A 19,857-nucleotide genomic window follows, 5' to 3' on the forward strand; every position below is an offset into this window, starting at 1 on the left:
AGTCACTGCTCCCCAGCTGAATGTACACTGTATTCCAGACGTCTAAGCCAACTGTGTGGTGTAGAGATGTGCGCAGGAGAATTCTCCCACTCCAAAAGGAATTCTGTTCCCACCTGCTCCGACATTCTGACTAATCTTGTGCAATTGTACAGGAATTCTGATTAATCGTGCCCAGACCTTAAGCAATCATACCCATTCCCATAGGAACTCTGACCAATCCCATTCTCTCAAAGGAATTCTAACCAATCCCACCCTTTCCCAAAGGAATTTCCAACTAATCCCAACCTTTTCGATAGGAAAAGTCAAACACAGAGAGAATGAGGAGGAGCTTCTTCCCGCAGGCTATTCGGGCCCTCAACCAGAACACCTAGAACCTGGACTTCTGGACACACCGCACACATGACATTCTACCTCAGCTGATTGTCACACACACAATAACTGCACTAATTTGCATAATCTGCACACACAATAACCACACTCACTGTACATCTTTGTGTGCATACTGCAGCGTCACTTTACTCCTGATATTCCTGTTACAACTGGATATCTATATTTGCCTTTTTATATCTATATATTTATCTTACATATGCACACTGTACATACTGTATTTGTCATAATATAATATTTTTATATCTACATATATGTACATATTGTATTTTTCTATATTATATGTATATATTTATACATATATATTATTTATATATTATATTATATACATATCTATGTACACTACTGAAATTTCAGGATGCACCTAAAATGCACTATAACCTTTCCAGGTGAACTTAATTTGACCTTCTCTACACTTTTGAATGCTCATGTCCAACTGTTCAGTGTTTCAGTACTTTTTGCAGAACTTGCTGTTCTCTAACAAGGTGCTTAACGGCAAAATTCACAACTGGTGTTTGATCCATGAATCGACCAGTACATTTTCTGGTTCAGTTAGAATTGGTATTTAAACAGTCCTCTTCATCATGCTGTTCACATTTTGACATCATGAGACCAAGACCACACCTAACAACTGATCAACAGTACCTCACCATTGTGAGGCTTCAAACAGGATGTTCTCAGAGGGAAGTGGCCACTGAGCTTAGAGTGTCACAGAGTGTCATCAGCAGGTTGGGACAGAGATACAGAGAGACTGGAAGAGTCACAGAAAGGCATAGAAGTGAACATCCTTTGGCCACATCCCACGTTGATGACCGCTTCATTGTGAACAGTGCCCTGTGGAACCGGATGATGAATGGCACTCAACTCCAGGCACATTTAAGGGAGGTGAGAGGCACCCAAGTGTCACGTCAGACCATTCGAAACCGTTTACATCAGCGTGGTCTGAGTGCTAGACGACCTGCAAGGGTACCTGACCACACCACCAGGCCAGGGAGCATTTACGCTGGACGAGGGACCAGTGGGCCTCAGTGCTGTTCTCTGATGAAAGTCGATTCATGTTGACCAGAAATGATGGCCGCCAACGATGTTGGAGACGTTAAGGAGAGCGTTATGCATCAGCCACTGTTGTGGTGGTGTTACAGTCTGGGCAGGTGTGTCCACTCAATACAGAACTGCCCTACATCTTGTGAATGGTACAGTGACAAGCCAATACTACCTGAATAACATCATTAATCCAGTCATTGGAAGTCACACCCTCTCTCAAAGGAACTCTGACCAATCCCACCCTCTCTCAAAGGAATTCTGACCAATCCACTTGCTCCCAAAGAAATTCCCAACCAATCCTGCCATCTCCCAAATGAATTCTGACCAATCCTACCTTCTCCTAAAGGAATTTTGACCAATACCACCCCACCTCAAAAGAATTCCGACCATTTCATTTACTCCCAAAGGAATTCCCAACTAATCCCACCCTCTCCCAAAGGATTTCCAACCAATCCTGTTTGCTTCCGAATTAATACTGACTAATCCCTCCTACTCCTGAAGGAATTCTGATTAATGTCATCCACTCGCAATGAATTCCATCCCATCTTGACTCCTCTTGAGGATATTTGGCCGAGAGAGAGAGAGAGAGAGAGAGAGAGAGAGAGAGACACACGTGACTGAAGTCGAAGGCACTGAGATGCTTTTCGGTTTCAATAAATCTATATTTATTTTTAAAATCAGATTAATCACATCATAATGCAATTAGCATTAGCATTATTACGAAGCATCGATTTACAGTAACCCATACAAACATGGCCACAAATCAAACACACGGGGAGGAAGAGGAAGAGGAGGAGGAGGAGGAGGGAGAGATGCTGCTTCTTGCAGGGGTGGACATCCTTCTGCTCCGTCCAGAACGCGAATCCGGCCATGACTGAAGTGCTGCGTTTTTCCCAACACAGACAGCGAGACAGCGACAGATAGACAGATTAATAGAAACCCTACTGGACCTAGAAAGAAGGCAGCTTGTAATGAAGGAAACAGGAAATGGCTGAGATGAGAATTTCCTGTGAGCAGAGCAGAGCAGATGTGCACAGATGTTGCTGAGGATCAGGGAGGGGGGGCACCAGGCAGCAACTGGCCATTTTCACCACATCTTCACCCCAGAGCAATGCATTTCATCTAATCATTCATCAGAATCAAGGCCTAGATAGAGTTTTCTTCAGAGTTTTGCATGTCCTCAATATATATTTCATATAGGATCAAAATGCCCAAAAAAAAGAAAACAAAACAACGCTCATGCAACACGATAATTTGGGACTAATTTTTTAAAAATAATAAATTTAGGAGCCTCCAGCTTGATTAAGTGAAAAGCACGGAATCGCTGGAGCCGGAAGTTTATTCTGTGAGACGGGGAGAGGAGAAAAGCATTGCTGCGTTCAGTGAAGGAGGGACCAGGAACGAGGGAGAGAGGGGTACACGGTTCTCCTCAGACAAACGCACTTCTGGAGGACGGGTGGAGGAACGAAATGAACGAGGGAGGAGGAGGAGGAGGAGGGAAAACACAATGTGCATGAAGGATGTGGCAGCTGCGTAATTATTTTATTGTGGTACGCAAACGGAGGAAGGAAAAGAGAGAGACAGAGAGAGAAAGTAGGAAAGAGAGAGGGGTGACAAAGAACAGAAGAGACAGAGAGAGACAAAAAGACAAACAGAAAGAGGGAAAGGGGGGGCAAGAGAGAGAGAGAGAGAGAGAGAGAGATACAGACAGAGACGGATAGAGAAATAAAGGGAGCGGGGAGAGAGAGAGAGAGAGAGAGAGAGAGAGAGAGAGAGAGAGAGAGAGAGAGAGAGAGAGAGAGAGAGAGAGAGAGAGAGATAGACAGACAGACAGAGAGTTAGAAAGAAAGGGAGAGGGCAGAGAGACAGACAGACAGACGGAGACAGACAAGCAGAAAGAGAGAGAGAGTGTGAGAGACAAAAAGGGAGAGACAGACAGACAGAGAAAGAGAGTGAAGAAGGTGAAAGTGAAAGAATGGACATTATTCCAACTCGTGCTTTGTTTCAGTCAGGTAAGAAGAAATGAGAAAATAAAGGAAAATAAAGCGCTCTCTTTCCTGGTTACCGGAGTGGAGGAGCGGGTTCGAGCACACAGACAGAGACAGACAGACAGACAGGTTTGTCGTCACACTCTTTCCCCGTTTCCTCCGCGAGCTACGCGACGGTGCAGAACCCGAACGACGACAAGAACAAAACGAACAGAAGAAAGGAAATGAACTACAAATACAAACGAGTCTGGTGAAATTCACCAAAGCAACTAGCCGGGTTAGTCAGTTAATACCGGACAGGAGACCGGTGCAAGTTAAGGGAGTCGGTACCAAGCTGTTTAGGACTGAAAGTGCTTAAAGATACAGTATATGTCATCAATGGTGCTTTCCTTCGCTTTTTTATTATTATTCTTTTTTTGTGTCGTGAGAATAAGGGCAGATGCATCAAAAATCGGCAGTCCGTGGTGGAGGAGGTGGAGGAGGAGGAGGAGGTGGTGTTAAAGTGTTTGTTCATGGTCTTCAGCAGAAAATAGAGCAGAACCCTCGTTCTTCCTCTGTGGTTAGGCAATAATTCAAAGGTTCTACATTATTAGTGTTGAAGTTCTAGCAGAACAGATGACTGGAAGGTTACTGTTTATTTCTAGTTCGCTCCTGCAAAACAGAGGGGAGAAAGAAGAAAAAAGAAGAACAGAGCATTAGAGATGTTTATCACATAGATAAAATCAGATCAATTTCACCCTTAAATAAAACCCTTTCATTCTTTATTCCAGGCGTAAAGGTGTGGGGGGGGGTGAGTAAGGGAGAGAGAGGTGAGGGGAGAGAGGGAGAAAAGGAGAAAGAGTGGGAAAGAGAGAGAGAAAAACAGAGAAAAGGAGAGAGGAAGAAAAGGGGAGAGAGAGAGAGATAGAGAGAGAGGAATAAAAGGAGAAAGAGGGAGAGAGAGAGAGAAAAACAGAGGGAGAAAAAGAGAAAGGGAGAGAGAGAGTGAGAGAGAGAGAGGGGTGAGGTTCAGACTGAAGCAAGTTTCTGACAGGAAATAAAACAGCAACAGGAAATGTAAATCCTGCAGCGTTTCATTCAGCTACAGCTCCACCACTGCAGTGACCCGGGAATCAGATCAAATTGGGAATCACTGAGACAGAGCGTCTGTTCGTCTGGGCTCCGTCTGGTTGAGCTGTAGGTGGTTTCTTCCCACTGTAATGTAAAAGTCGTCGTGATCGTCGCCATGATCTTCCTCTCAGATCCAGAACTCAACATCACACAACATCCAGAAATACACAGAGCAGAAGTATTGGGGCGGGGTTTCGAGCCAGAAAAGGAAAAGCGTTAGCACACGAGTATGATTTCAGACCTGGACGATTGAGAATAAAACCCATCAACCCCTCGGACAGCTCGGCTTCAGGCTCGACTGTTACACCATCCTGAAATATTCATGAGAGAGTAACACGGGGCAGATTATCCATCCTGGGGTGTAGAGAAAAGCTGAGTCAGCACAGAGAGAGAGAGAGAGAGAGAGAGAGACAGACCGACCGACAGACAGACAGACAGAGAGAGAGAGAGACAGACAAAGGGGGGGCGTGAGAGAGAGAGACAGACAGAGAGAGCGCGAGACAGAGAGAGAGAGGGAGGGAGAGAAAGAGAGAGAGAGAGGGAGGGAGAGACAGGGGGGGAGAGCGCGAGAGAGAGAGACAGACAGAGAGAGAGAGGGAGGGAGAGAGCAAGAGAGGGAGGGAGAGAGAGAGAGATGTTTCTCTATAATGAGGATTGTTACAGAATTGAATGATGAACAGATTTGTTAATTATTCATATGATTTATAATCAAACATGGAGATAACCTGAAATCTGAAACATACACACGAGACTCAATTTCTCCTGATATATTTTCAATGATTTCTTGTCCTGATCTCAACTTCCTGTCACCTCCTGACACCAGACAAGCACAGGAGGACAGGACAGAAAGAGGGAGGAAATGAAACAAAAGGAGAGAGTAGAGGAAAGAAAAGGAGGAGAGGAGAGGGAGGGGAAAGGAAAGGAAAGGGAGAAGAGAGGAGAAAGGGAGAGAAGAGGAAAGGGAGAGGGAGAAGAAAGGAAGGAAAAAGGGAGAGGAGAGGGAGAGGACAGGAGAGGGAGAGGAGAGGAGAGGGAGAGGGAGGGGAAAGGGAGAGGAAGAGGAGGGAGAGGGAGAGGAGAGGAGAGGAGAAGGGAAAAGAAAGGAAAAGGGAAAGGAAGAGGAAAGGAAAGGGGAAAGAAAGAGGAATCAGAAGGAAAATGTGGATCAGCCAACATGCAGCATGTTCTTGTGACCATCACATCCTCCAGCCATGATGAATACAACACCCAGAGCTTTGACGCATCATCGCACACTCCGCCCACACTTTCATTTAATTAATTAATAAATAAATAAATAAATAAATAAATAAATAAATAAATAAATAAAGCCAGAATGAAACAAAAAGCTTAATAAACACATTGAGCAGAGACACTAACAGAGTCAGGGCCTGATCTCAAACTGTTTAAACCTCAACCCACTGTGATGAAGAGCGGAGAAGACGAGGAGACAAAACGCTTCAAATAATAAAATAAAGAACAAAGTCACGTCACATCCAAAACGTTAGCAAAACACGAGCAGAGCGGAGCTTAGCGCTGGACTTCCTGCAGGAGGCGCTGTGAGTTTACCACACATCATAATATATCAAAGTAATAAATAAATAAACAAACAGACAAACACTGTTGTGAGGACAAAAATAAATAAATAATTCAACAGAATCGAGCGACTTTGGGACTTGTCCTGAATAAAGTGTGTAGAGTGTGATGTACTGAGTTCTAATAAAATACTGAAAGACAACGAAGCCAAGAAAACTGAGGTTAGGAATTTTACAGTCAGTGAAATGTGTTAAAGTGAACCCACGATACCGTCGTCTAGACTAGCGGATTCTCCGGGGGTTTTTGTTGACAGATCGGTGGTGTGGGTGGTCTGTTCTATTTTTAGCCCAAGCTTGGTGGCACGACTTCCTGTGAGGAGCCTCGACACGGAACGCTTGGCTTGGGTCAGTTCTTTGTAAGTAGCCATACGTATCGGTCATATTTTTGAGAGCTGGAGCAGGTTATCTGCGTTTACATTCATTCTGATGGGGAAATTCATTTCAGTACAGACTTTCACCTTAAGACCTCGACTCCAGAACTAATTAAACTCATATGTCGAGGTTCTACTGTATAGTTTGTTCATCAGTGTGACAGTCCCTCTTTCTCTCTTTCCTCTTTCTCTCTCTCTCACTCTTCCTCTCTTTTTTCTCTCATTCTCATTCTTCTTGCTCTCTCACATTCTCTTTCTTTTCTCTCTCTTGCTCCTTCCTCTCTCTCTCATTCTCTCTCGCTCTTCCTCTTTCTTCTCTCTCTCTTGCTCTTTCACTCTCTTTTTTCTCTCACTCTCTCTTTTGCACTCTCTCTCGCTCTTCCTCTTTTCTCTCTCTCTCTCGTTACTTCTTTCTCTCTCTCTTTCTCTGTTGCTCTTTCTCTCACTCTCTCTTATTCTTCTTTTATCTCTTCTTTTCACAGTTAACTGTATGATTTTATTCTGAAACCTAAATATTTAAAAAGAGAAATATCTAAATTTCATGTCTTTATATCATTCAGTAAATTCGTTTGCAGGCAAAAAAAACCTGGACACATCACGGTGGTCATAAACGGACCAGAACCCGGGAGAGGTGGCTGACGCGGAGACGGAACCGGAGCAGTGGCTGACGCGGAGACGGAACCGGAGCGGTGGCTGACGCGGAGACGGAACCGGAGCGGTGGCTGACGCGGAGACGGAACCGGAGCGGTGGCTGACGCGGAGACGGAACCGGGAGAGGTGGCTGACGCGGAGCCGTCGTCTATTGAATATTTACGGAAGGAGTCTCCAGTGTCAGCGTGGATTTTACATCATCTTCAGGAGAATGGTGAAGGAACGACTTTTTATAGCTGCTATAACATAAAAAATAAATCAGGGATTAATCTTTGAAAGGCTTTAAGGAGGTGATCTCAGTAACTCAGCTCCATCACACTGTCCTGTTGTTGATTACTTTCCTGTCTGTGCTTTATTCCCCACACATTAGCTTCCTCTGTAGTCATTTAGGTTTCCTAGCAACTGGTTTCCTGGCAACCAAAACATCAGAGTGCAGATGCACAATGGAGCTTTTTCACCTAGCTAAGAGTGGTCCATTTTTATTTATTTATTTATTCATTCTACCTACAACAACACTAAACCAGGCCTCTTCCTTTTGTAATCAGTCCTGATTTGGGGATTTAGGAATCTGCATCCCCTCGGCTTGGTGAAACGGATGTGCTTTAATTACCATCCACACGGTTTTAATCAACTCTGCATGGAAATCTGACAAAACCCAATTCTCTAAAGTGCTGACCTCGCGAGCACAAAGACGCTAAACGCCTGCGTAACCTTGGCTACTGATTTAGTGTCATCATTTTTTCATTAAGCTCTGATGCCAAACTCTGTACGCAAAGGTGATTAAAAGTGTAATGCGATCTGTGATTTAGCCACTCGGTCCGATTTAACCCTGTGCAGGAAACGCAGGAAAGAAAAATCAAAAGTATTTTTATTTTTCATGCAAAAAAAAGGGGAAAATAAGAGCTGAAAAGCTCCGCCCCGTTGTTTTTCTCTTTAATTATCAGACACACTTACCCTACGTATGGCTTCCTCTTCCTCCTGCCGTTTTTCATAATGTGCAAAATCGTCGAAGATCGAGGTGGTATGCTTGAAAGTGGCGATAATTTTAAGCACTTGCTTGGCCTTTTCCAGAGGCACCTCCTGAGTGTCCCTGGAGTTGGTGACCGGCTTGTTGTCATTGTTCTCCAGGCGGATGTGCCGCAGCTGGTTGTTGGGGACGTCCTTGACGAAGATCCACTTGACCTCGAACTTTCCCTTCCACTTGTCCTGAGACCAGACGCCAGCGTAGGCGTTGTAGTCCACGGGTGACTTCATCTCGGCCACGCCGCAGAAGTGACCGCTGCCGTTGACGCTGAACAGAAGGTAGAGCGGGCCCTTGGCGGCCAGCGAGCGGTACGCCGCGTCCAGCCGCTTGTTGCCGTGCTCCGTGCTGCACCAGATGGAGTACTTGATGGAACGGTGGATGTCGTCCTCGGAGTAGCTCTTGATGATGAACACGCGACCGTTCTTCACGTTCCAGTCAAAGTCTTTGGGGTTGTAGCTGTTAAGCGCTTTGAGCTTCTCCAGAACCGGGTGGAGCTCACCCGGGGCAGACAGGGAGGCGCTCAGAGGCACGCCGGGACCCAGACCGAAGTTCTCCGGCCCCCCGCTCTGGTTAAAGGTGGCCACCCTGTTCCTCGGTGCCACCCACCTGTTCTGCAGTGGCGCGTTCTGCTGAGCGAGAGGATGCTGGGGCTGAGGAGGGGCAGATTGGGACGGATGGTGCTGCAGAGGATGCGGTGGACCTGGTTGAAGCTGTGGAGGAGGTTGAGGGGACTGAAGATGGAGCTGCTGGGGTTGGGGTTGAGGAGGCAATAAGGGCTGAGGCTGAGCTAAAATCTGTGGCTGCACCAGAGGCTGAGGAGGCAACATCTGCTGAGCCAGCGGTGGTTTCGTGAGGGAACCTTTGTCGTCCCAGGTTCCGATGTTCATGTTATGCTTTATAGGCGGTGGAGGAATGGTGGCACCGCATCCCATGCCCGGATTGGCCTTAGGCTTGAGTTTGGGCTGAGGTTTAGCTGGTTTCTTAGCAATGGCTGCCCAAGATGTAGGCTTTGGAGCTGAGGAGCTGACAGGAGGCACGCTGTTGGCCGCCATGCTGCTCATGCCGGCCGTTCCTACGAGAGGAGAGCCGACGGTTTTGGTGACGGCTGCCATGTCGGACCCGAGCTTGAGCCCGGCCATGCCTTGGTCGATGCTGCTCAGAGGAGGAACCTTGCTGAGCTGCGTGTCACTGCCAAAGCCGGCCTGTCCGTCCGCTATAGCCCTGCCCAGTGAGCTGGGCGCGTAACCGTAGCTGTTGCTGTACGCTGAGCTCTGGGTCGATTGTCCCTGCGAGCCGCTGGTGCCCCAGGTGGAAAAGTCCGCATTGCCGGGAAAGAAGTTAAATCCGTGTTGACTGAGAAACGGCGGCGTGTTGCCGAGAGCACCGGGCTGGCTAAAGACTCCATCGGGGATGAAATGGTGCTCGCCGTTGCTCATCTGTCCATACGTTGTTAGGTAGGGCATAGGGGGGTCACCTGCGGTGGACCACGCAGCTTCACCCAGAGAGTAGGGAAATCCAATAGATGGGGCATAGTAGCTGGGCATGTAGGGGTCAGACATTGGTGGGTAGCTATTACTCTGCAAGGAGAGTGAAAAAAAGACATGAAACATGGTGTTTATCTGGACGAGTCTCTTTAAAACACAATACTTTCCCAAACCAAACAACAATATTTTTAGCACCGTGATTCGAAGGGTCAGCTCACCTGATTCGTCTGGCTGCTTAAGTAATTGTCAAAGTCGTCATCGTTTACAGAATCCTTCTGATGCATCGATCCGTTTTGCACTGCAGGAAAAAAGAAAAGTCCAATGTTTTAAACAGACCTGGTGTTTATAAGACGTTATGAGGCCAGTTACCTGACGAAGTGAAGATTTAACAGAAGTGAAAAATTCTGTAACAACACTGTACTTAATAATACTCACTATCAGATGAGCACCAATAATCAATACTCTGTATCAGACTGGTCCCAGGAGTCAGTGTGTCGTACCAGACTGGTACCAGTACTGATACTGAGCACTGGACTGGTGACTTCCTGTCCATCAGGCCTGGAAGAATTAAACTATCTATAATATAAAGAATATAGTAAAATAAATAAGTCTTACCTTTATTTCCTTGGCCTTTGGGTCTCTGTTACAGCAATGTGGAAAAAGAAAGAAAGAAGTTAATAAAGAGAAGAAGTGAAACAGTGAGTTTACACGTTTTACTGGACACCAGGGTTTTCCACCAGAAGCCTGATGTCATCTTTTAGCTCGTCAAAATCATTTTAACATCAAAGTCTGAGTCTCTACAACTGCAGTGCAAAAGTCATTAATGTGTTCTTTTGAGAGAAGACAGAGAGAGAGAGAGAGAGAGAGAGAGAGAGAGAGAGAGAGAGAAAGAGAGAGAGACAGACAGACAGAGAGAGGGAGGAGAGAGAGAAGGACAGAGACAGAGAGAGAGAGGAGAGAGAGAAAGACAGACAGAGAGAGAGAGACAGAGACAGACAGACAGAGAGAGAAAGAGAGAGACAGACAGAGAGAGGGAGGAGAGAGAGAGAAACAGAGAGAGAGAGAGAGAGAGAGAGAGAGAGAGACAGACAGACAGACAGACAGACAGACAGACAGACAGACAGACAGAGAGAGAGACAGAGAGAGAGACAGAGAGAGAGAGAGAGAGAGAGAGAGAGAGAGAGAGAGATACAGAAACATTTGGGTTCAGCTCAGCGAGAAGAGATCAGCAGGTTAGCATGTTAGCTAGCGCGTTAGGCAGCAGTACCATGTAAAGCTAACAGCAGGGTAAAGAACAGTATGATCAGAGACGGAGAATACCTGATCAACAGTTGTAGCAGACATCCTCCTCCACAAGCCCTTAGCTGCGTGCTGATATTATTATCACTACACGCTTCTCGCTTCTGATTATTATTATTATTATTATTATGATTATTATTATAACTATTATTTTTAAATCCTCTTCCTTCCTTCCTTTCGGCTTCAGCCAATCAGACTTCACGCACGCGCGGGGCTTTAAACACACTTAGCCTGAGCGCTAAGGTCACGCGCGGTCGGAGTGGACTGGTCAGAGGTGTCCTCGGCGGTGAACGGAGCTGGACTTCCTCAGAAACAGTCACCCTTAGACGCTGTAAATATCTCATTAGATGGTCAGAAGATTTTTTTTTTCTTCCCCCCGCTGCTCCGTGCCACAATGGCGGATGGGTTACTGCTCTCACTTCCGGTTCGACGCTGACCTTCCGCCGGTGACGTCAGCGCACGCGCCTGCCTCTGCCATGTTTAAACTCGTCAGTAACAAGCGGCGTTCATGAAGAAATACAACGTTTTTTATTTAGAATATTTATATATGTTTATATTTATAGTTTTTCATAATGTTTTTTGTATTTTTAATGGATGTGAAAGAGTTACATCTAAAAACAGCTGTCTGTTATTAAAACTATTCACTCCGGTGAATCGATTCTGGCTTTATGATTCAGTGCGATTCGATTCCTTGTGGCTTTACGATTAAATGTTATTCTGAGAATGTTTTAAAGATTTTGCTGAAGAAAAAATGATGAAAATGACCGAAAACGGTTTTTTTTTTAATAAAAGTTTGTCTAAAAAAAAGAACTAAAAACATTTTAAAAATTGCTAAGAAAAGAAACGGCTTCGTGATTCGATTCCGTTCATGATTCACGATTTGATTCATTTTGACTCACCACGCTGGCTTCACGATTCGTTTTACGATACTTTCTTCAAAATTCGATTCGATTAACGATCATGGCTTCACGATACGATTCGATCAAATTCAGTGCAATTCTTAGAATGTTTTTATACGCAATTTTAATAAAGAAAATATGACTGACAGGGACACTCTTTTATTTCTGAATAATCTTTTTAAATTTATGTCTGTATAAAACTAAATATATCAAAATGCTATGAACAGAGATTTAATATTGTAAGAAATGTACTACAGAGCAAAATGATACAAGCGAGACATCAGATTCAGAGTCGAATCATTTTTTCAGCGCATTTAAGCACGTTTGAATCATTTCCAGCAAGTGAGTCGATTCAGATTTTTTTAAATCCATTTTTCAGTTTAATCAAACACGTTTGAATCATTTCCATTAGATGAGTCGAGTCAGAGTCGATTCAGTTTTTTCAGTGCATTTAAGCATGTTTGAATCATTTCCAGCAGATAAGTCGATCCAGAGTCGAATCATTTTTTCAGCGCAATGAAGCATATTTGAATCACTTCCAGTAGATGAGTCGAATCAATTTTTCAGTGCACTTAAGTATGTTTGAATCATTTGAGTCGATTCCGATTTTTTTAATCAATTTTTCAGTTTAATAAAGCATGTTTGAATCATTTCCGGCGAGTGAGCCGATACTACAGGTTCACTGTTTCTTAAAATGAATAAAGAAATATTTATACATTGTCCCAAGAATTCATTAAGGAAATAAAGTTCAGGGGGAAATGATTGAAACTCGATTGGAACATCGAAATGAAAATGTTTGATTCATTAAAATAAATCAAACTTGAACAGTTTGAGAAACCATTACGATTAATAATTTATTACGATAATTAGATTAAAACTTCAACACATTAATCATTTATAATTTTATGCTATTTTTCCCTCCAGGCTTTGATTAGACGTTTGGTGCATTTATCTCTACAGCCGCTTGATGGCGATAAACGGCATTTTAGCTCATTTTGTCACCACAGAAGAAGAGCAGGACCAGGCAGAGACGCAGAACCAGAAGCTAGCCCTTTAGAGTGGACTGTAAAGTACACAGAACATGTTGCCTTTTATTTCAGTCGCGCTCAGAGGTGCAGCCAAGAATAAAGTAAGTATCTGTGGTGTTTCTGTGGGCTTTTGTCGTGATGTGGAGGCAGAAATCGAGTTGACAGCTAACTGGCTAACGCTAGATTTTTACTGACCTTGATTTGTTCGCCTGTGCTCCCTGCTGGACTCGGAGTGCGCTTAATGTACCGTTTACATCTATTTTATTTCATTAAAAAAATAGGCACAGACATGTCTAGCTCTTAGTTCTAACTTATTTACAATAGTTAACTAGGTTAATTAGTTGAAATCAGTGACAAATCACCAAGTGACAGTGCACTACCCAGGATGGAGAAGTCTTTATTATTGCATTCTGGAGAAGTGCACTCGTTAGGGAGCGAGTGGAGGGGATAAAAACACTGACTTCATGGATATTCAGGGATCAGTGTTGTGCTGTTACAGGAAAATAATCAACGACATGATGCTGTGAGGAAGCAGAGCGATTGTTAGCTTTCTGAAAGTTGATTAGTTGATTAGATTTCAGAGTCGAATCAAATTTTCAGTGCAATCACGCATGTTTCAATCATTTCTAGTAAGTGAGTCGATTCAGAGTCGAATCAATTTTTCAGGGCAATGAAGCATGTTTGGATCATTTCCAGTAAGAGAGTCGATTCAGATTCGAATCAATTGCTCAGTGCATTCAAGCAAGTTTGAATCATTTCCAGCAAGTGAGTCGATTCAGAGTCGAATTCTTCAGCTCAATCAAGCATGTTTGAATCATTTCTGGCAGATGAGTCGATTCAGAGTCGAGTCACTTTTTCAGCGCAATCACAGGATGTCAGTGCAATTGTCAGCTTTCTGAAAGTTGATTAGTTTCCTACTATAGCACTTTCTGAATTCTTTTATTCCTCCTGTACATCAGCAACATAACTATTCCAAATATTAACTTGTTAATGAGCATCTTGTCATGTTTTTATGTTTATTGTTCCAATTAATGATGTAAAAATGCCAGAAACCACTTCCTGTTCTCATTATTGTTATAGCAGCTGTAAACAGTCTGTCCCTCTCCAGCTGCTCTTTTAATTCTCTTAATTTTTCTGATTAAAAGATTTGTTTTTGCCGGAGCGTTTGAAATGTTCATAGTTTCATCATAACTATTTGTGACCAGGATTTTTGCTTCTCTTTTGCAGGTTTCTGTGGCGGTGCTGTCAAGCCGCTCCTATGCCAGCTTCACTCCTCAGGCCACCTTCGACATCAAGGTCAGTCTGTGTTTTTCTCCAGATTGTGCTGTAGAATGTAATGAAGCCCCAGACTGTCAAAAACGTCAGCAATCATTAGCTGTTTCTTATAAATTGCCCAAACTTTTCATACATATAGACTTTTACAGCTTTGTACAAAGAGAATGTTGTTGTGATGCAGTAAAATAATGAAAATAATAATTAATGGTACAGTAAAAAAAAAGTCCCAGCACTCAACTAATCCATCTGGGCCCTAAACCAAGAGAACAGTTAGAGCCTGGACTTTTCCTAGACTTATGTCATAACACCCGATACCTCAGCCAGACTTTTGCGCAAGAGTAAACTTTCATTACATACTGTTAGTGAATAATGAAATACGGTGGGGTCTCGAACCTTTCAGTCCAGAAAGCTGGAACAGAAAGCATGGCCTTGTTTGTCATTGATCACATGATTCTTTGAAAAAGATACAGGCTTTGATTCAGAGCTTTGAAAAAGGGGCAGGTTCACTCGCAAGTCAGATGGCTTTTTAATTCCAGTTGCGCATGTTTGAATCATTTCTGGCAGATGAGTCTGTTCAGAGTCGAATCAATTTTTCAGCACGGTCCTGCATATTTGAATCATTTCCAGCAAGTGAGTCGATTCAGAGTCAAATCAATTTTTCAGCACAATCACACGTTTGAATCATTTCCAGCAAGTGAGCTAATTCAGAGTTGAATCAGTTTTTCAGTTTAATCAGGCATGTTTGAATCATTTTTGGCAGATGAGTTGATTCAGAGTCGAATCAGTTTTACAGCGCAGTCCCGCATATTTGAATTATTTCCAGCAAGTGAGTCGATTCAGTGTCGAATTTTATTTCACTTACATTCCAGTACACGTTCTTTTATTTCTTTTCAGCGCTAAGTGTCCTGTGTTCTTTTGTGCTGTCTTTATTGTATTTATTGTCTTTTTTTGCACTGTCTTGTCTATGCTCTGTTTGCATCTAGCTGCACACTGTGCACTTTACGTGGCTAAGACAAACCTCTGTCCTAGCTCTGTGGTGGTGTTTGTTGTTTTGTATTGAACTTGTTGTTGTATGTTTATGTAGCACCAGGTCCTGGAGAAACGTTGTTTCATTTCACTATGTACTGCGCCAGCTATATGTGGTTGAAATGACAATAAAAGCTTCTTGAATCTTGAATCAATTTTTCAGTGCATTCATAAAGTGTTGAATCATTTCCAGCAAGTGAGTCCATTCAGAGTCGACTCAATTTCTATGTACAGTCGAGCATGCTTCAATCGACTCGTCTGCTGGAAATTATTCAAATCGCTTTCACAGTGCATTTGTGAGGTGACTTGGAGGTGAGACTGCCTCACTGAGACCCTCTTAGACCTAAGTGTGATTACCGTGTCGGGGGTGGGGATGGGGCAGATGATCAGTGTCTAACCATTGACCACGTGCCTCATGTTTTGGGGCCATGGTTATGGACGAGACATCAAAGCAAGGCACTGTTATCTGCAGTGTTCTACACCCAGACTTTGAGGTTCCTGTGATGTGAACTTGTGTGAGAAACCTTTTAACAGGTTACTATTTTTTTTTTCTTCTTCTCTCTCTCTTAAAGCCATGTGAGGTTCACCGGCTGGACCAGGGTCCTCCAACACAAGCCGTGCTCACTCGAGAGGAGGGACTGAAGTACTACCGCACCATGCAGATCATGAGACGCATGGAGCTGAAAGCAGACCAGCTGTACAAGCAGAAGATCATCCGAGGCTTCTGTCACCTCTACGATGGACAGGTGAGGGGACACGGTGTTTAATTATCATAAAAACTGATTATTTTCCCATAACGGCATGTCTTGAAGTGTTTACAGCACAGTAGCTGGAATGATTTAATACTTATACATATGATATAAAAATACACACAGGCTGTCGGCTGGCTTATTCATCTTGTGTGTGTGTGTGTATTAGGAGGCTTGTGCAATGGGCATCGAAGCTGCCATCAACCTCACTGACCACCTTATCACAGCGTACCGAGCTCACGGGTACACCTACACCAGAGGAGTGTCTGTGAAGGAGATCCTGGCTGAGCTCACAGGTTCATCACACACACACACACACACATGAAAGAGATCCTGGCTGAGCTCACAGGTTCATCACACACACACACATGAAAGAGATCCTGGCTGAGCTCACAGGTTCATCACACACACACACATGAAAGAGATCCTGGCTGAGCTCACAGGTTCATCACACACACACACACACATGAAGGAGATGAAGTTAAAGTGCATAAACAGCATATTAGTGTAGGATAAAGAACTGCTCCTAAGCATACACACATCATGACTTGAAATGAAAAAGAAAGAAGAGCTGAAGGAAAAAGAAAATAGGTGGAATATATAAGAAACTGTTAAAGAAAAAGGACAATCCAGCTGTTTGGAGACGTTTCTATGAATATAGGGTTTTTTTACTACACTGGCTATAGCAGCTGTCTTTGTTTTATTTTATATTCGTGTTTCTATCAGGTCGAAGGGGCGGAGTCGCCAAGGGCAAAGGAGGCTCCATGCATATGTACGCCAAGAATTTCTACGGTGGAAACGGCATCGTGGGAGCTCAGGTGAGACGCACTCGTCCTCTCAGAGTCGATTCAGAGTCAAATCAATTTTTCAGTGCATTTAAGCATGTTTGAATCATTTCTAGCAAGTGAGTTGAATCAATTTTTCAGTTTAATTAAGCATGTTTGAATCATTTCTGGCAAGTGACTCGATTCAGAGTCGAATCAATTTTTCAGTGCATTTAAGCATGTTTGAATCATTTCTAGCAAGTGAGTTGAATCAATTTTTCAGTTTAATTAAGCATGTTTGAATCATTTCTGGCAAGTGAGTCGATTCAGAGTCGAATCAATTTTTCAGTGCCTTCAAGCATGTTTGAATCATTTCCAGCAGATGAGTCGATTTAGAGTTGAATAAATTTTCCAGTGCATTTAAGCATTTTTGGAAAACAGTGAGATACTCCCTTCCATGTTCTTTACCGTGTGTTTATTGAGTATTTGTTGCCTCACAGGTTCCCCTCGGGGCCGGAGTGGCTCTGGCCTGCAAGTACCAGGGCAACAATCAGGTGTGTGTCGCGCTGTACGGGGACGGAGCTGCCAACCAGGTGAGCCGGATTTCTGAAAACGAACTGACTCCGAACTGACGAACTGACTCCGGAAGTGATATAAAAAAAAAAAAGGACCTCGTGGTTTAAATGTGTGTGTGTGTGTAATTATCAGGGGCAGATCTTCGAGACGTACAACATGGCGGCGCTGTGGAAGCTCCCGTGCATCTTCATCTGTGAGAACAACAAGTACGGCATGGGGACGGCAGTGGAGCGAGCCGCTGCCAGCACAGACTATTACAAACGAGGGGAGTTCATTCCTGGACTGAGGGTAATGTACACCGTCATACAGTTACTACTTGTTCTTAGAGTCAGTATGATTGACGGGAGAGAGATTATGCCCCGCCCACCTCCTCAGCATCTTCAGGATTCAAACCTGACATCTGTGGACGCTTTTCAGTCTTGTTGATATATAACGTTAGTGAGCTACACAACATTATAACAAAAATGTGTCCTCGATTAATAAATTAAACGACTGTTTAATCTGTGTGATATAAGGAGAATAACACACTTACAGTAATTATACACTGCAGAGGATTAGCAGCACTCAGCTTGCTCGTTGTGAGGCCTTTTTGATTAGAAAGACCTTAAATCAATTAATATTTAGTTTTGACAATTTTTTTTGTTTGTTTTTATTTTATTCTATTTTATTTTATTTATTCATTTAATTTTATTGTATTTAATTGAATTATTATTTTTATTTTATTTTATATTTTAAGAACACAGAACCAGTCCAGCTTATTTCTGCTTTATTATTTATAAATAAATTTATAAATATTTATTATAATTATTCATAAAATAAACACCCTTTGTGATTTTATAACTTGTATAACATCACCTTATAGCTGCGGTGTTAGTGTTTTTGCACTTATGCCTCAAACATCCTGCAAATTAAAGCCCCGTGTCTCTTCCGTGTGCTTCAGGTGGACGGCATGGACGTGCTCTGCGTCAGGGAGGCCACCAAGTTCGCCGCAGACCACTGCAGATCCGGAAAGGTAACTTTTTACACTCAGAACACACACACACACACACACACGTTAACATGTTGACGCTTATTATTATTATTAGGTGATGTTTCGTTGTTGTTGTTGTTAACACTCTTGCTGTCTATCCTCCAGGGTCCAATTCTTATGGAGCTTCAGACTTATCGTTACCATGGACACAGCATGAGTGATCCCGGCATCAGGTGAGGAGGATTAGAGCAATAATTTAGAACAATAGTTTATAACAGTGTAATAATGCGCTGTGTCGCTCATACAGCAGTCTCCCAGCCTCCTGAATGTGAATTCTAGATCGGATGACGGACGTGGAGTGAAGGAGTGAAGTGAAGAAAAACACGATGTTGACGAAAATCCCAGCGTTCCTTTTTTAGAAACGAATGTTTGATAGCTCACACGTGATCCGTCGTCCCCAGGGTCCAGCAGCTCTTACTAGCTGAGACCTGTCGTTACCATGGATACGGAGCATGAGTGATGCTGGAAAATGACCCTGCTCTCGGTCTTAGGAGATGGGGATAGAGAGAGAGTTCGGTGTGGTGCTTGATCTTTGTGCTGAATGAATTGAGTGTGTGTGTGTGTGTGTGTGTGTGTTTATCCAGTTATCGGACACGCGAGGAGATCCAGGAAGTACGCAGCAAGAGCGACCCCATCACCATGCTGAAGGACCGACTAATTAACAACAATATGGCCAGCGTGGAGGAAATTAAGGTAGGGGTGTGTGTGTGTGTGTGTGTGAGAACTTCACACTTTGTTCCTGTGCCATAAACCCATATTTCCGATTATACCCTAACATCAGTCTCCAGGTTTTTCTCTCTCTACAATAACCGAAATCTGCTTCATGCTCTACAGGAGATTGACGTGGATGTGCGTAAGGAGGTGGAGGAAGCGGCGCAGTTCGCCACGTCCGACCCCGAGCCCCCGCTGGAGGAGTTGTGTAACCACATCTACTACAACGAGCCGCCCATCCCGGTGCGAGGCACAAACCCCTGGGCCAAGCTCAGGTCGTCCAGCTGAACAGCAGCAGCTACGAGCTCTCCACAGAGCGAACGCTGCAGCCGCAGCCCTCGAAAAGCTCTTAGCCAGAAACGCACAACTGCCACCATCACGTCTTCATCATCATCATCATGTGCTCTTCTGACATTTCAGCTGTTACATATTTGACACATTTTACCCTGTTACTGTTCTGTTACTTCATGTTTAAATCCTCTGCTTTATTTTTCTCTTTTCCTCTTCCTTCCTGATGTAACCGGTTATAAAATATTATAAATAAAAAAAATACTACAAATTAAGCACTGTCGTAGGTCAGAGCCTCATTTTTAAAGTCCTTTACGACAGTTTATACTCGGACAACAGCTTTCATTATTCACGCATTCAGGTTTTCTAGGTCGATTTTTTTTTTTTTTTTTTCCCCCTTATAAATATAGCTTTTATTTTTTTATTTCTTGTGGGTTTTTTTGTAGTTTTTTGTTTTTATTTTGAATTTGGGGTACTTTTTTCTTTTAAATATACATTTTCTACGTTTGTTTTTAAATATTTAGAATTTTTTGGAGGGGTTTTCTTGGTTACGATTTTGTT

General features: G+C 43.4%; 2 protein-coding genes across 6 annotated transcripts; one reads left to right on the forward strand and one right to left on the reverse strand.

Annotated features, from left to right (window-relative positions):
- Window positions 1–2,073: 2,073 nt before the first annotated feature.
- ythdf3 (YTH N6-methyladenosine RNA binding protein F3) lies at window positions 2,074–11,391 on the reverse strand. Of its 5 annotated transcripts, none has more exons than XM_058376250.1 (5): window positions 10,972–11,390; window positions 10,267–10,291; window positions 9,870–9,949; window positions 8,098–9,744; window positions 2,075–4,070 (listed from the first exon to the last, which is right to left on the reverse strand). In XM_058376250.1, the coding sequence occupies exons 1-5, from the start codon at window positions 10,993–10,995 to the stop codon at window positions 4,047–4,049; spliced, it is 1,800 nt and encodes a 599-aa protein (XP_058232233.1). In that variant the 5' UTR covers window positions 10,996–11,390; the 3' UTR covers window positions 2,075–4,046. The 5 variants fall into 5 exon arrangements, with proteins under 5 accessions (XP_058232229.1, XP_058232233.1, XP_058232228.1 ...); XM_058376248.1 differs by lacking the exon at window positions 2,075–4,070 and adding an exon at window positions 4,092–4,901 and having other exon boundaries at window positions 10,972–11,391; XM_058376246.1 differs by lacking the exons at window positions 10,267–10,291; window positions 10,972–11,390 and adding an exon at window positions 10,087–10,219 and having other exon boundaries at window positions 2,074–4,070.
- Window positions 11,392–12,821: 1,430 nt separating this feature from the next.
- pdha1b (pyruvate dehydrogenase E1 subunit alpha 1b) lies at window positions 12,822–19,571 on the forward strand. The gene is made up of 11 exons (XM_058376251.1): window positions 12,822–12,978; window positions 14,105–14,173; window positions 15,751–15,924; window positions 16,097–16,223; window positions 16,654–16,745; window positions 17,192–17,284; window positions 17,400–17,555; window positions 18,208–18,279; window positions 18,403–18,470; window positions 18,882–18,990; window positions 19,132–19,571. The coding sequence occupies exons 1-11, from the start codon at window positions 12,931–12,933 to the stop codon at window positions 19,294–19,296; spliced, it is 1,173 nt and encodes a 390-aa protein (XP_058232234.1). The 5' UTR covers window positions 12,822–12,930; the 3' UTR covers window positions 19,297–19,571.
- The last annotated feature ends 286 nt before the right edge of the window (window positions 19,572–19,857 follow it).

Source organism: Hemibagrus wyckioides, linkage group LG23, assembly GCF_019097595.1.
Source record: "Hemibagrus wyckioides isolate EC202008001 linkage group LG23, SWU_Hwy_1.0, whole genome shotgun sequence".
NCBI lineage: Eukaryota > Metazoa > Chordata > Actinopteri > Siluriformes > Bagridae > Hemibagrus > Hemibagrus wyckioides.